General features: G+C 35.7%; 1 protein-coding gene across 1 annotated transcript; it reads right to left on the bottom strand.

The window, feature by feature from the left end:
• Window positions 1–1,237: 1,237 nt before the first annotated feature.
• On the bottom strand, window positions 1,238–13,815 carry LOC110456583. The gene is made up of 6 exons (XM_021507403.1): window positions 12,783–13,815; window positions 11,568–11,810; window positions 10,555–10,680; window positions 8,127–8,715; window positions 7,149–7,392; window positions 1,238–2,067 (listed from the first exon to the last, which is right to left on the bottom strand). Exons 1-6 carry the CDS (start codon window positions 13,722–13,724, stop codon window positions 1,671–1,673), a joined length of 2,541 nt encoding a protein of 846 aa, XP_021363078.1. The 5' UTR covers window positions 13,725–13,815; the 3' UTR covers window positions 1,238–1,670.
• Between the last annotated feature and the right edge of the window lie 465 nt (window positions 13,816–14,280).

Here is a 14,280-nt window from a genome sequence, read left to right as displayed (position 1 = left end):
AACATTTAGATCTACAAACTAGTAAGATCTGTAACACCTAGGTCTACAGACTATAATATCTACAACATCTAGATCTACAGACTATAAGAGCTACAACATCTAGATCTACAGACTAGTAAGATCTGTAACACCTAGATCTTCAGACTATAAGATCTACAACATCTATATCTACAGACTATAAGATCTACAACATCTAGATCTACAGACTAGTAAGATCGACAACATCTAGATCTACAGACTAGTAAGATCTACAACACCTAGATCTATAGACTATAAGATCTATAACACCTAGATCTACAGACTAGTAAAATCTACATCTAGATTTACAGACTGTAGGATCTACAGACTATAGTTAGGTCTACAACATCTATATCTACAGACTAGTTAGGTCTACATCACCTAGATCTACAGACTAGTAAGATCTACAGACTAGTAAGGTCTACAACATCTAGATCTACAGACTAGTAAGATCTACAACACCTAGATCTATAGACTATAAGATCTATAACACCTAGATCTACGGACTAGTAAGATCTACATCTAGATTTACAGACTATAGGATCTACAGACTATAGTTAGGTCTACAACATCTAGATCTACAGACTAGTAAGATCTACAGACTCGTAAGGTCTACAACATCTAGATCTACAGACTAGTTAGGTCTACATCACCTAGATCTACAGACTAGTAAGATCTACAACACCTAGATTTACAGACTAGTTAGGTCTACAACATCTAGATCTACAGACTAGTAAGATCTACAACACCTAGATCTATAGACTATAAGATCTATAACACCTAGATCTACAGACTAGTAAGATCTACATCTAGATTTACAGACTATAGGATCTACAGCCTATAGTTAGGTCTACAACATCTAGATCTACAGACTAGTTAGGTCGACAACATCTAGATATACAGACTAGTTAGGTCTACATCACCTAGATCTACAGACTAGTAAGATCTACAGACTAGTAAGGTCTACAACACCTAGATCTACAGACTAGCTAGGTCTACAACATCTAGATCTACAGACTAGTAAGATCTACAACACCTAGATCTACAGACTAGTAGGTCTACAACATCTAGATCTACAGACTAGTAAGATCTACATCTAGATTTACAGACTATAGGATCTACAGCCTATAGTTAGGACTACAACATCTAGATCTACAGACTAGTTAGGTCGACAGCATCTAGATATACAGACTAGTTAGGTCTACAACATCTAGATATACAGACTAGTTAGGTCTACATCACCTAGATCTACAGACTAGTAAGATCTACATCTAGATCTACAGACTAGTAAGGTCTACAACACCTAGATCTACAGACTAGTAATATCTACAACACCTAGATCTACAGACTAGTAGGTCTACAACATCTAGATCTACAGACTAGTAAGATCTACATCTAGATCTACAGACTAGTTAGGTCTACAACATCTAGATCTACAGACTAGTAAAATCTACAACATCTAGACCAACAGACTAGTTAGGTCTACAACACCTAGATCTACAGACTAGTTAGGTCTACAACATCTAGATCTACAGACTAGTTAGGTCTACAACATCTAGATCTACAGACTAGTTAGGTCTACATCACCTAGATCTACAGACTATAATATCTACAACACCTAGATCTATAGACTAGTTAGGTCCATCATTGTTTTACAGACCTGCCAGGTCTTTCATGGATCTATCAGTGTTTATCTGGAGTGTTTCTAGTTTTATTCTGAACTGTTCCATATCCTCTGTAGAAACCATTTCTGTGTCACTAAAGAAAAGGTCTCGTTTTCTCTTGGCAAAGTTTGATCTCACTCTCTCAACATCAACATGTCCGTCGACACCTTTTTCATGCTCCACATGTACTTCCGGAATGGATGAGTGCTTCCCCTTGTTAAGATCTTTCATTGCAGAAGTTACATATGTTAATTCCTTTTCCAGGTTGCCTACTGCCACCTTCAGTGACCTGGAAATGACCTCTTGGTTGTCAGGGAGAATCAAAACATTGTCAGGGAAGCAGGAATATAGGTGATGAAGAGTCAATGCTATCTGCTCCATATTCCTGTGGAAGACAAAAGAAAAACAATGATGACTTTAACTAGTAAGTATTCATTGTAATGGGAGCCATCACTTAAGTTCCGAAACTTCCCTCACAGTCATAAATGATGCTCATATAAGTTACAGTAATTTTTGCAGTACCATATTATACACCTGTGTATCAAATTTGAAAGAAATCGGTAACTAGAACACTGACAGGTCAGTAAGGGCCCCGTCTTGTGGCAATATATCCCCCATAATCATCAAGAAGCAATCTGCCCATATAGCTGAGCTTGACGTTTGATATTTGGACTTCAAAAAGAATGGCAAGGAAGCAAAATATACATTTTATATGTACTAGGATGTGTGTCTTGTTTCCTTCCACCTCCATATTTGCTGGCTAACAGAAATGTAAATACTGGTGCAATACTCATTTGTTAGCTTTGATTTGTTTTATTTCACCTTATATACCTCCTCCATCAAGAGCCAGGGTCAACGTCAGAGATCCACTTTGTCTTTGACCTTTGGACCAAAATGACCTTGACCATTAACCCGGTGACCCTGATCTTTGGTCAGTTGACTTATTCTTTAATTCCGACCAACTTTGCTTCTTAATATCATAACAAAGTGTTCATCAGTGAAAAATACAAAACTTGACCTTGACCCTTTGGACCCCGTAACCTGGACCTAAGGTCAGTAGACTCTGTGTTAATTTCGGAACAACATTGTTTCATAATGTCATAACAAAATGTTCATTAGGGAAAAGGTACAAAATTCAACCTTCACCTTGACCCAGTGACCTTGACCTTTGGTCAATTGGCTCCTTGTTTAATTCTGAGCTACATTGCTTCAAAGTGTCATAGCAAAATGTTCATCAGTGAAAAGATACAAAATTTAACCTTGACCTTTGACCCAATGACCTTGACCTTTGGTCAGTTGACTCCTTGTTTAATTCTGATCAACTTTGCTTCATCATGTCATATACAAAATGTTCATCAGTGAAAAGGTGCAAAATTTGACCTTGACCTTTGAATATAATGACCTTGACCTTTGACCTCTACTTCTTACCTCAGTGTGTCTCTTTGTTTAATTCCGAATAACTTTGCTACATAATGTCATAGCAAAATGTTCACCAGTGAAAAGCTACAAAATATGACCTTGACCCCTAACCCGATGACCTTGACCTTTGGTCAGTTGACCCCTTGTTGAATTATGATCAACTTTGCTGCTTAATGTCATAACAAAATGTTAATCAGTGAAAAGATGTAAAATTTGACCTTGACCTTTGAACCTAATGACCTTGACCTTTGACTTTGACTTTTTACCTGAATGTGTATTTTTGTGAACTGAACATCTTGACCAAGTTTCATGTACATCGGTCAATAAATACCAAAGTTATCAGCCAGGAACAAAATTTGTGGATGGACAGACAGACAGAGTGTTTACTATAGGGCACCTGTATATCCGATACGGGGCCCTAATTATGTAAATTTTGACCAATCAAATGCTAAGAAATGGTGGCTATTTTGTTAAATCAGAAAACAGGACCTGTAGTAATTTTTTGCATACCATTATATACATTGCATACCATATTTCAGAGATATCGGTCACTATCTAAATTTTGAACAATCAGGCCATGTATGGCACCCATGTTAGATGAATGATTGAAAAATAAAAGAAAGGTCATGTACACACCATGAGAATAATGATGGAAACCCTGCAGTCAGAAGAAAGTGGAAGAAATAAGAATAATAACAATAACAAGTTCTTATTTTAAATGGGACCATTACAGATATCCCCCAACTACCCCTATAGTTGCAATGATGCATTAGAATAAGTTTGCAATACCATAATACACCTCAATACCAACTTTGAGCAAAATCGGAAAATACCTAATATAGACCAATAAGAAGCCAGACTATGGTAGCCATTTTGTCCAATCACATACCAATCTCTATAGTAGTATTTACAGCATCATATTACACCTACATACCAAATTTTAGCAAAATCATTGAATAGCATAATTTTGACTAATTAGAAGTAAATATATGGGGGCCATTTTGTCCAATCGCAAAACGGATTCTGGTGTTCCCAGTACCATAGTCCAACAACATGCTAAATTTTAGCGAAATCGGTCAATATCTAAATTTCAACCAATCCGCATAGAACATTTTGTCAGAAAATTGCACTTTGCTAAACTACGCTTACAGAGTATCTTATAAGCATCTTTTTCATGAACTTTCATTGTAATCTGAGAAATAGGACAAAAGTTATGGCCCAATATATCTCAGTCAATCAGAGGCCAAGGTGGCCATGTTTGATGACAGTACAGAAAATGAGATGTTGGTACCAAATCTTCACATGACCCTAATACACATGTGGAGTTTCACTGGTATCTGTGCATTTCTGAGAAATGTGTCAGTCTTTTTCGGCAGATTGGGAAAAAAATTGATGGGCTAAAAAGTTTACTGTGTACTATTATATTTTTGAGAAAAACGAGAAAAAAAACAATTTGCATATGAAAAATTTGACTACTATATATATATAAGAAATGACCAAGATATTTTCTTGATTTCTGGATGATGGAAAGAAGGGCAGACAGTGTTTTAGGTTTACATATATGGCATAAACATAACTAGCAAACATCTTAACAACTCCTATATAATGAACCATGATATTGATATCTTAAAGCGACATCAATGTTATAATATTAAGAGCCATTTGGTTTCAAAAATGAATGCAAATCATATGGTAATACATCATGTACCATTGAAAGTATTTCATGAATAAAAAATTCTGTCTTAAAAGTAATTGAAAACCAAATTTACCACACAAAGATTTAACTTGGAAATATTAAAAAATATGTAAATAAAAAAATAAAAAATTGGAAATATTATCAAGACATTGGTAATTTTATATGAACAGATGGACTTGGTCTCAAGAAGAAACGGAAAAAGAAGATGTTATCTGTTCATGAAGAACACAAAAATACAAGATACTGCACATGAAATAAGCCTGTAAATATTGTCTTGACACTGACATATCATGGTCACATGTATGTTTCCATAGAAAATACAACAGCAATATGGCTAGTGTACCGAGAAGATGTTCAGCAGAATAGAAGTGTTTGTACTCTGGTATATAGTAGTGGATGGTCTGCTGCAGCAAACACATGCTTAATAGACATGTAATAAACTGGCACGGAGAATGTACAGGGACAAACTAATTAAGTAGGCCTCGTCCTGCAATATGGAACTCCAAGTGGCATTCAAATTATCCTGCAGTGTACCGATCACGTCTCTATACCTGCGGGACCAACATGGTATCAATCATCAGCCATTTAGCACTAAATTATCTGCTACTTTCATTACGGGAATGTTTAAATATTTCTCCTGTGCATAATTATGATCGTCATCTGTCCATGACGTATTGGTCTCCTTACACTAATACTATTACTGTAAATGTCTAACACAGAAACTCTATCTAGTTTATAGCTTAAATACACAAAGTTTCTATCGATCTTGCATGTATCTTTGTACTTATAAGTTCTACTACTGCTGAGTGACTCTTACAGATAATGTAAATCTTCATAGTCTTATAGTCTTGTGTTAATCTTAATACAGTCTGCATCATGTAAATAAATTAAAGCAATTTTTGAATCATGAAAAAATGCAACATTTTAGTAATTGGGCTTTTACAAGATATGCAGCATGCACCAGTTGCTCTCGTGACAACTGGTCCGTTATCGTAGCACTGTTTGTATGTTGCTGCAGTATTGTATATCCCAGCATGCAGACGCAGAGATTTTTAAAATAGATTTATAACACTTCACCAGGATGCTGCCAAAGACCCCTCCTATTGTGTAAAGTATGCAGCCGAGTCAAAGCAAGGTGTACAGTAGTTACACAGGACAAATTAAATATACCAACCAATCAATAGAACAATCAAATAAAGATCAGCCAATTTGTCATTTTATTCATTAAGGTTGGTCAGATGATATTGACTGTCTGCAGCACCATATCACAAGTGAAGTGTTGCTGTAGGACATCACAGAGGTACAACGAACCTGATGTGCTTCCACCATGACAATGGAGAGTAAATAGACTATAGGCTACGTACATATATATGTAGAACTCCTCTAATTATATAACAGTTTCCATGACAAAGCAGTCCGAGTAAACTTAGAAAACATCATTTTCAAAATCAATCTGAAACAATTGGCTAGCAGTACAGTCTTAATAAAATTTCACATCCATAAAGTAAAAGTACACACAAAAATGAAGATTTTATGTCGATAAAATGGCTAGCAGTACACTACAGTCTTCATAAAGTTTTATGCTTGTAGAGCAAAAGTGCACTTAAAATTGATCAACTTATATATCCATCCTGATAAACTTGTTTACGGAGCAGTGTGTGCGAGAACGACAAAAAAAAATGAAATTCCATTTTTGGAAAATTGTTGGAAACTGATATTTCAGTCTTGTAGACATTAAAGTCAGAAAATTAGTTTACACATATAATTACATAAGACTGTAAATAACAAAGTAAGTTTTTGTAATGCAATCTGGAACAATAGAGATATGTTGTTTCCATAAAATTGCAATATACTGCCGAATTTTGAAGTTGAATGAGGGATTAAATTCAACCGAGAAAGCTTTTCCTTAAACAATAGTGGATGGCCAACATTATGTTATCTAATAACCATGGAAATACAGGGGCGTAAGGCAAGGATGAAATGCAAGATTGTCATCACTAAAAACAACAGTTAACATAGTTACTTGGCTTTGAAAAGGTCCAAACTTTTACAAAATGCTGTATCTGTTCTATTATACCTTCTTTTGAAGAGATAAAAATGCATACTTGCCAATTATTGCAATTTTGAGAAAGACTCATGTTTTTTTTTATCTTCTTTTCGACTTCTGAAAGAATTACCTACATCTAGTTTTACATGCAAAAAACAGAATAGTTTGAGATCTGTTTTTTACACAACTATTTTGTTAAATAAGAGTTTTTGTAAGTAATTTCTAGACAATTGTAACTGTTGTTGGCAGATGACCTGAATATATTCACTTTAACAGAGAAATATACAAAGTATGTAAAAAATACCTTGCAGATAGAGTAAACTTCGCCAGTTGTTCATCTCCAGCAGCACCATCCCCGACCTCAATTCGAACAAGATGGAGGGATGTCACGTCGGACATGTAACACCTGTACACTGGCCTGAAGGTAAACCCTGCCCGCCCCTCCAACCAGGCCCTCAGACACCCTACAGTGTAGGGGCGTGTCCCCTCCAGCTTCAGGCCCACCTCCGGCTGGGTAAGTGAAAGGGTAGTCAGGTCTCTAGATGTTTCTGTTTACATTTAATACATATAGTCACAACCCTGGTGTATGAAATATTTCTATCATTAATTTGTATGACAACAAAAGAAACATACATCAATTATTTTTGGATGTGTTTTTGATATTATTCAGTGCTCAACCTCACAGACTTTTTTTGCTCAAAATCAAAATGATTTTAAAGCTCAGTCTGACTTACTCAAACTAAATCCTGTATAACCTGTCAAACAGTATTTAAGTCAGGCTTACTGCTTGTTTCTAGTGCTATGCTAAAACTTCACCAAGTATTTACTTCAGTGCTAATTCATTGATATTGTAATAATGAAGACTATTTTCATATTTGCAATCATGGTCATTATCACAGCCTTTAGCTAGCATCATAATTATGAACTATTTCATGGATATTTACTATTGAAATATTGAGTCATTAATTATGTTTTAAGAAACCCAACAACACATCTCCCGATAAACAGTGAATCGTTATCATACTGTATAAAATATATGGAACGGCAATGAACTGTCATTCTAATGCAATAAAGTATTGTTAGCTTACTGTGTAACAGGAAATTATTGGTGAATACTTTATTCTATCTATGTTTAAAATGTGTGTGTGAAGTGTAATTGCCGTAGTTAAAATGTACTAAAATAAATATATGCAGTCCCAATGTAATTTTAAAAAGCATTAATTCATATTGAAATATATATTAAAAGTTTCATGCTACCCAGTAGGTAATGCTTTCTACATACCAACTTTAGCAGTTGCCTCCCTTCCCAGGTCATATTTGTCCTGTAGTATATCATCCACAGACAGCGAGATTATTCCACAATCCTGACATCCAGAATGAGGCTGCCTGTTGACATCATTCTCAGTCCACTGTAGAATCACATGACAGCGAACCTTCCGAAGTCTCCCAAATTTTGGCAGTGATGCAACACATGCAGGAAAGTGTTTTATCAAGGGAGATAACTCCTCTTCTTCAGGACAGGTAGCTGTTAGTCTTGGTCTCTTTATCTGTGAATTATGGACTGAGGATATTTCATCACTTTTTGTTGTTGATAAAGGTTTCTTTCTGAAATCTTTTGTAATATCGTGGAGTTGGTTTGAGGAACAAGTTATACATCCTATGAAATGCAAATCCTCTGTTTCTGGTACAAGTACCACTTGAAGTGAAAGTGTATTTCTGGCGATACAGTCCACCCCCACCACCCACTGTCCCTCAGTAACTCTCTGCCATATCTCTGTCACTGTGAGTCCCTCACTTCTGTTCTCCACCTTAGGAATCTTTCCAGCTGATGGTTGTTCTTCTGTCTTGTTCAGCATAGTGATCAAAGAAGGCTTAAATAAAAAAAACAATAAAAAAAACCTTGTCTGACAGCTGATTGAACGATTTGATTCTAATTCCTGATGGATACATATCATAACATACGGATTGGGACAAATATTTTGATATTTTTTGTTTTGCAATGATTTACAGTTAAATTTTGTGTTAACTGCTGTACAAAGATTTAACATGATCTAATAGTGAAATGCGACATTTTTAAAATCTCTCGCTAGTTATAATTATAGATTATCACACTGTGTTTTCAGGGTTTGTTGTGTGAACAATTTTCTTATCGCAGGCATTAGCGGTCAACTGAGTTATATCATATGTCCTGGTAGCTTTATTTTATTGTTTAGATGTGATGTGGAAATCAGAATGTAAACTAAGTGAAATACAATACTTGTCATGTCATCAAAGGATAAGGATTTTAAAATATTTGTAAATGTTCCCTTTGGGGCCCCGCTCTAACCCCTGGGGATGGGGCAGAAATTCCAAGTTTACAATGTGATACCGTCATCCACCAAAGATGATTCTGACCAAGTAAAACTAATTTCCAACAGAAAATTGTCAAAATATACCCAAAAGTGTTGTTTCCCTATATAAACTATAGTAAACTTTACCCCCTCCCCAAGGGAGAACGGATAGCTCAGGGGTCCTGAAATTTACAATTTAAATAAAGCCCCTGATGATCTTTCCATCCATGCAGAGAAAATGACTGTAATACCTCTGAGTCTGGAGAAGAAGATTTTTGAAATATTGGTTAATTTTCCCTTTTGGGCCCCGCCCTGGCCCCTAGGGTTGGGGTAGGAATCCCAATTTTACAATTTGGTAGCCTCATCTACCAAGGATGATTCTGACCAAGTTTGAAAAAATTCCATCCACTGGTTCTTGAGAAGAAGTTGATAATGTAAAAAGTTTACGCACGACGGACGACGACGGACGGAAAGTGATTGGAATAGGTCACTTGAGCAAAGCTCAGGTGACCTAAAAATTGAAAGGCCACCGGGCAAGCATGTGGATAAATTTAAGAGCCCACAGGGTGAGCATGTGGATAAAATTAAGAGGCCACTATGTGGTTGTTGTTATCCTCAAGATAGTTTTAAAACAATACTATAGTCAATAGCCCATTTACACTTAAAATGGTGTTGTTATCCACACAATGTTTTTTTCATAATCTTACATAATGATTTGTATATGACAGACTTTTTTCCTACGTGGAACATCTTTGCATGGATACTATTTCGATTGAGGATGTCACCTGGCACGAATTGACCAGACATTATTTTTGAGAAAATACATTCCCAAACAGGAATTCAATTCTCAATCTGTTCTCAGGTCATTCACAATTTTTTTTCATGCTACCTGTAGGTGGTGGTATAAAGTCGTATATATAGGTGATCATTTTGATTAAAGTTGTCGCTGCAAGGTACACATTTATTTGTCTCTACATAACAGCTAACCGACAAAAGACATCTAAATCCTATACACATAATGTCATTTGTTTCTTGAAAGCATATTGAAATAAGTTGCAAGCATACCATTTATCATAAAATACACAATGTACTATTCACAGAATAGAACGGAAATTTGTTAATAAAAACAATTATAGAAATATGAGATTTTGCTAAAACATTGAAGCATACCATAATTGGCAAAGAAAATATTGCCATACAATATTCACTGATTACACATTTACAATGTTTTAATAAATATCAAATGTGCCATAAATAAGATGAAATAATGGTATTATTCCTTTTTTACAGAAGATTTGTTTATTTTTAAATAGTCACGGGTTGATTGACAAATCAAGGGATGTTTTTGCCAGAAATAAACATAGCAAGAGACATACTCACATCATCTTTAGCTTGAAAGAGTGGTCTCCCTTGTAGATTACCCTGCAATGTCTGCCAAGTTCTCGAAATAAATCTCTCTTTGCAGGTTACCTCCCTTTTCTTCTCACCAAGCACCACCAGATCATTCTACAAACAAAACATTTCTTTAGATCTCCAAAACATAAGGTTATTAGTTTTTGCCTTTTTTTACTTTCTGAATATATATAAACCTGGATCTTCATTCCGGACCTTTTTCTCCTTTCAACACCCTATCATATATTTACACATGACTCCAGTAATTCTGTTAATTTTATAGTATCATGTTTACAGGAGTCTTTAGAAGGCCGACGCTGACGGCAAAACACAAACCAGAAACAACACAGCAAAAGAAAAAACACCTGGTTCAGGGTAAATTCAAGGCAAAGAGAGTGTTATATATATATATCCCCTGATGAACCTCTAAAGAGGAAAAAGCGTTAGGGAAGTCGAAGAAACTCTTGTCTTTAAATTTTTATATAGGCCAAAACAAAATGACTTGTGTATGTGCTATCATTCAAAGAAAGAAAAAATAGTGTAAGAAAGCAAATTTTTCATTTATTTTGGAAAATAGTTTAACTAAGCAGGAATTCTGATTAAACAGGATAATAACAGGATACTACGGAAAAGATAGAAGTTTATAACTGAGAAATTTAATCACACAATTTAAACTTCTAAAAATCATTCAAATTAAATACAGTGAAAGACTTCCATGTATTAAAATACAATATTTTATGCTCCCAAAACACACTTGGGTTAATTTGAAATACGAATCTTGACAAACATTGGGTAAGCTTTGATTAATCATTGTCATTAGGGAAACCGGGAACACATTTTAGCTTAGGCTGGTAGATTTTTTTTCAAAGGAACATTTTCATCATTAATTACAGGAACATGTTTGTAGTTAAGTCATATACATGTATTGGTATATCAAGAACAGGTACATATGGATATTCTACTAAACAGAGGAAAAATAGAGGACATCATATGGTGCCTACAGTGAGTCTGGTCTGCAGGGCGTGTATAGCAGCTGATGCACTGTCCTCGTGTTTCTTGGTTGCTGTTGTTTCTGGTCGGGGTCCTTCCTCTCCTAACCGGTCAATCAGGACAGAGAATGTGTCTGTGACCAGCCATCCACTGTTAGTATCAAACCCTTTCTTCAGTATTAGCAGCTGTGGACAGCCAAGTCCCACAAAGTCCTCACAATGACAAGCATGCACACCCGTCCATGTGTTTATCACCTGAAAATGGAACAAACATTTGATATTACATGTATGTAATGTAGTAATTCATGTTTAAAGTTCAATATTAAATCTGGTACAATTTCTACCTGTTGATGTAGATTGAGAATTCAACTTGTAAATTTATAATATCAAATGTCTGCAAATTTGTGTTTGTTTCTAAAGTGCACTCTTTTTATTAGTGGTTAACTTTTTTTGTATTTTATATAAACTGCACTTTAATAGAAAGAAAAGGTGTTTTTTTCACATCTTTTCTTTTTGTAATCCATCACATCAATTTACTCATACATTATATTATGTATGCAGACATAAAGACCTGCAACAATTATCTGATACATGTATATAGCTGCCACAGAAATCACAATGACTTTACATATTAACATGATGAGAATTTTATATTTTAGTCCACTAAAACTGACCATAATTACCGACTCCAAAATTCTGACCTGCAATTATGGTCAGTTTTAGTGGACTATGGTTATTTTAGCGATTTATTAGGTTGCCTTACAAGCAACAGCTGTAGGGAATTTCCCTTAAGCTCAGCTGTACAGCATCGGACTGGAGAGCCAAGGGTCAAGGTTTGAGCCCAAGCAACGGCACTATCTTTATAACTTTTCCTCCGACCGTACCCGTTCAAGTTAGGAGAACCCTTGGCGGGGGGTCAAAGAACCTGGGTTGGTGTTTGAAAAAAGGGGGGAATAATGTAAAAGATGTGCATTGATTAGGTTGCCTTGCAAGCATCAGCTGTAGGAAATTTCCCTTTTAAGCTCAGCGATAGAGCATCGGGCTGGAGAGCCAAAGGTCGCAGGTTTGAGCAGAGCCCCAGCAACGGCACTATCCTTATCACTATTCCTCACCCTACTACACTGGTATAAACTATAAAGTGCACTTCTTTTTTAATTTGGCCCGAAAAACTCCACCAAAAGTCTGTGTATCATAGGTGTAACACAATCATCTGACTACTTTTTTTACCTGTCTTTCAGCAGTATCTAAAAGAAACACAGCAGCATCCGAGTGTACAGCAACTAAAGTCTTGGTTAATCCATAGGGACAGAATACATGTAGTTCAACATCACTTGAGATTTGGATCTCTTCACTGATGGGGATTGCAAAGTCCAGTTGCCCATCCTTAAAATACAACACATAACCTTCATCTGTGACAGCATACAGAGTGGTCTGTATCATGGGGTTTGTTGTGGCATCACTTGAATTTGATGAGAATATTTTCCCGTCTACAAAATGGATTTTTACTATGTTGGTAAATTCTGCTGAGTAAAAACGTTCAATGGGAAGGTTCTCACAAACCAGAGTTGAGTCTGATACAGAATATGCTCGTGCATGTTTACCTTTTTGGTTTGCAATAAAAAAGAATTTTCTACATGAGTAATATGAACCTACGATAGAACTAGGTTTGAATTCAAGAGGTAAAGCTGTTGGTTTTAGTTGACAGGGGTTATCCTCTCCAGGAACACACATAACATGAGAGCCATCTTTCATCCAGCATATAACAGGACCGTCTAACGCTGTAAACGACACACATCTGTCAGTCCAGGTCGTTGTGGTGTCCGATTTTTCTACACTTTTTAACAGGATCAGGCTCTTCGTTGGCAGACTGAGACCAACGAGATAGAGTTGATTGTTTACAGGATCACGTAGAGACGAAACTTGTAAAATAACAACAGGCAACAAGAACCCCGTTTTTATCTCTAAACAGTTTCTTGTCTGTAAAATGCTTACAGATACCGTCGATTTTGTTCCGGCCAACTCCAAAACGATATTACTTTCGTTTTCCCATTCACCTTCATTGTCAACCAATGACCACACTCTTGCCTCGATTACAATATTTTTAGTTACATCAGATTCCTTCAACGAAAATTGTATCAATTTCCCACCAAAAACCAGCAGACGATCCATGAAATCCACAAGTTGTCGGTTGTTTGTTTACATTGGCATGTGCACCCACACGGTCAGGCACACGGCAACAGCCATGTTTTCATCTGAAAGGTCCGCGAAATTGATGGAATCGACCAATCAAAACACTGGAGATCAAAGGGAGATAATTCAGAACAAAATGCTTCAATATCATAGAAAAAAATAAAACTTGTTAGTACGCTTCTTTTTCTTTTCTTTTTGTCGTACATTTATTGTGTGTTATATTCACCTTTTGAGGATCAAAAATAAGTAAAAAAATAAGAATATCAAAAATGTTCCGCTTCGTTACAGTATTATTTCCATATTATTGAACAGTTAACATTTATGCACAGGAAAAATCAACTTGCTGTACAGTTAACACTGACGATACAATGTCACTTATATATATATATATATAGTGATAGACCGAATGTCAAAAAAGATGTTTAGCATTGAATAAAATACACATATTTTTACGATATTCAAATGGCTCCCAAATTGGTAATTTTTTGTTAAACCGAAGTTGTAAAAAGCGTTCTGCAAACAATAGGCATATAGT

Source organism: Mizuhopecten yessoensis, unplaced genomic scaffold (assembly GCF_002113885.1).
Source record: "Mizuhopecten yessoensis strain PY_sf001 unplaced genomic scaffold, ASM211388v2 scaffold8807, whole genome shotgun sequence".
Classification (NCBI taxonomy): Eukaryota; Metazoa; Mollusca; class Bivalvia; order Pectinida; family Pectinidae; genus Mizuhopecten; species Mizuhopecten yessoensis.
Note: the sequence above shows the minus strand (reverse complement) of the source record. Positions and strands in the feature narration are given on the sequence as shown.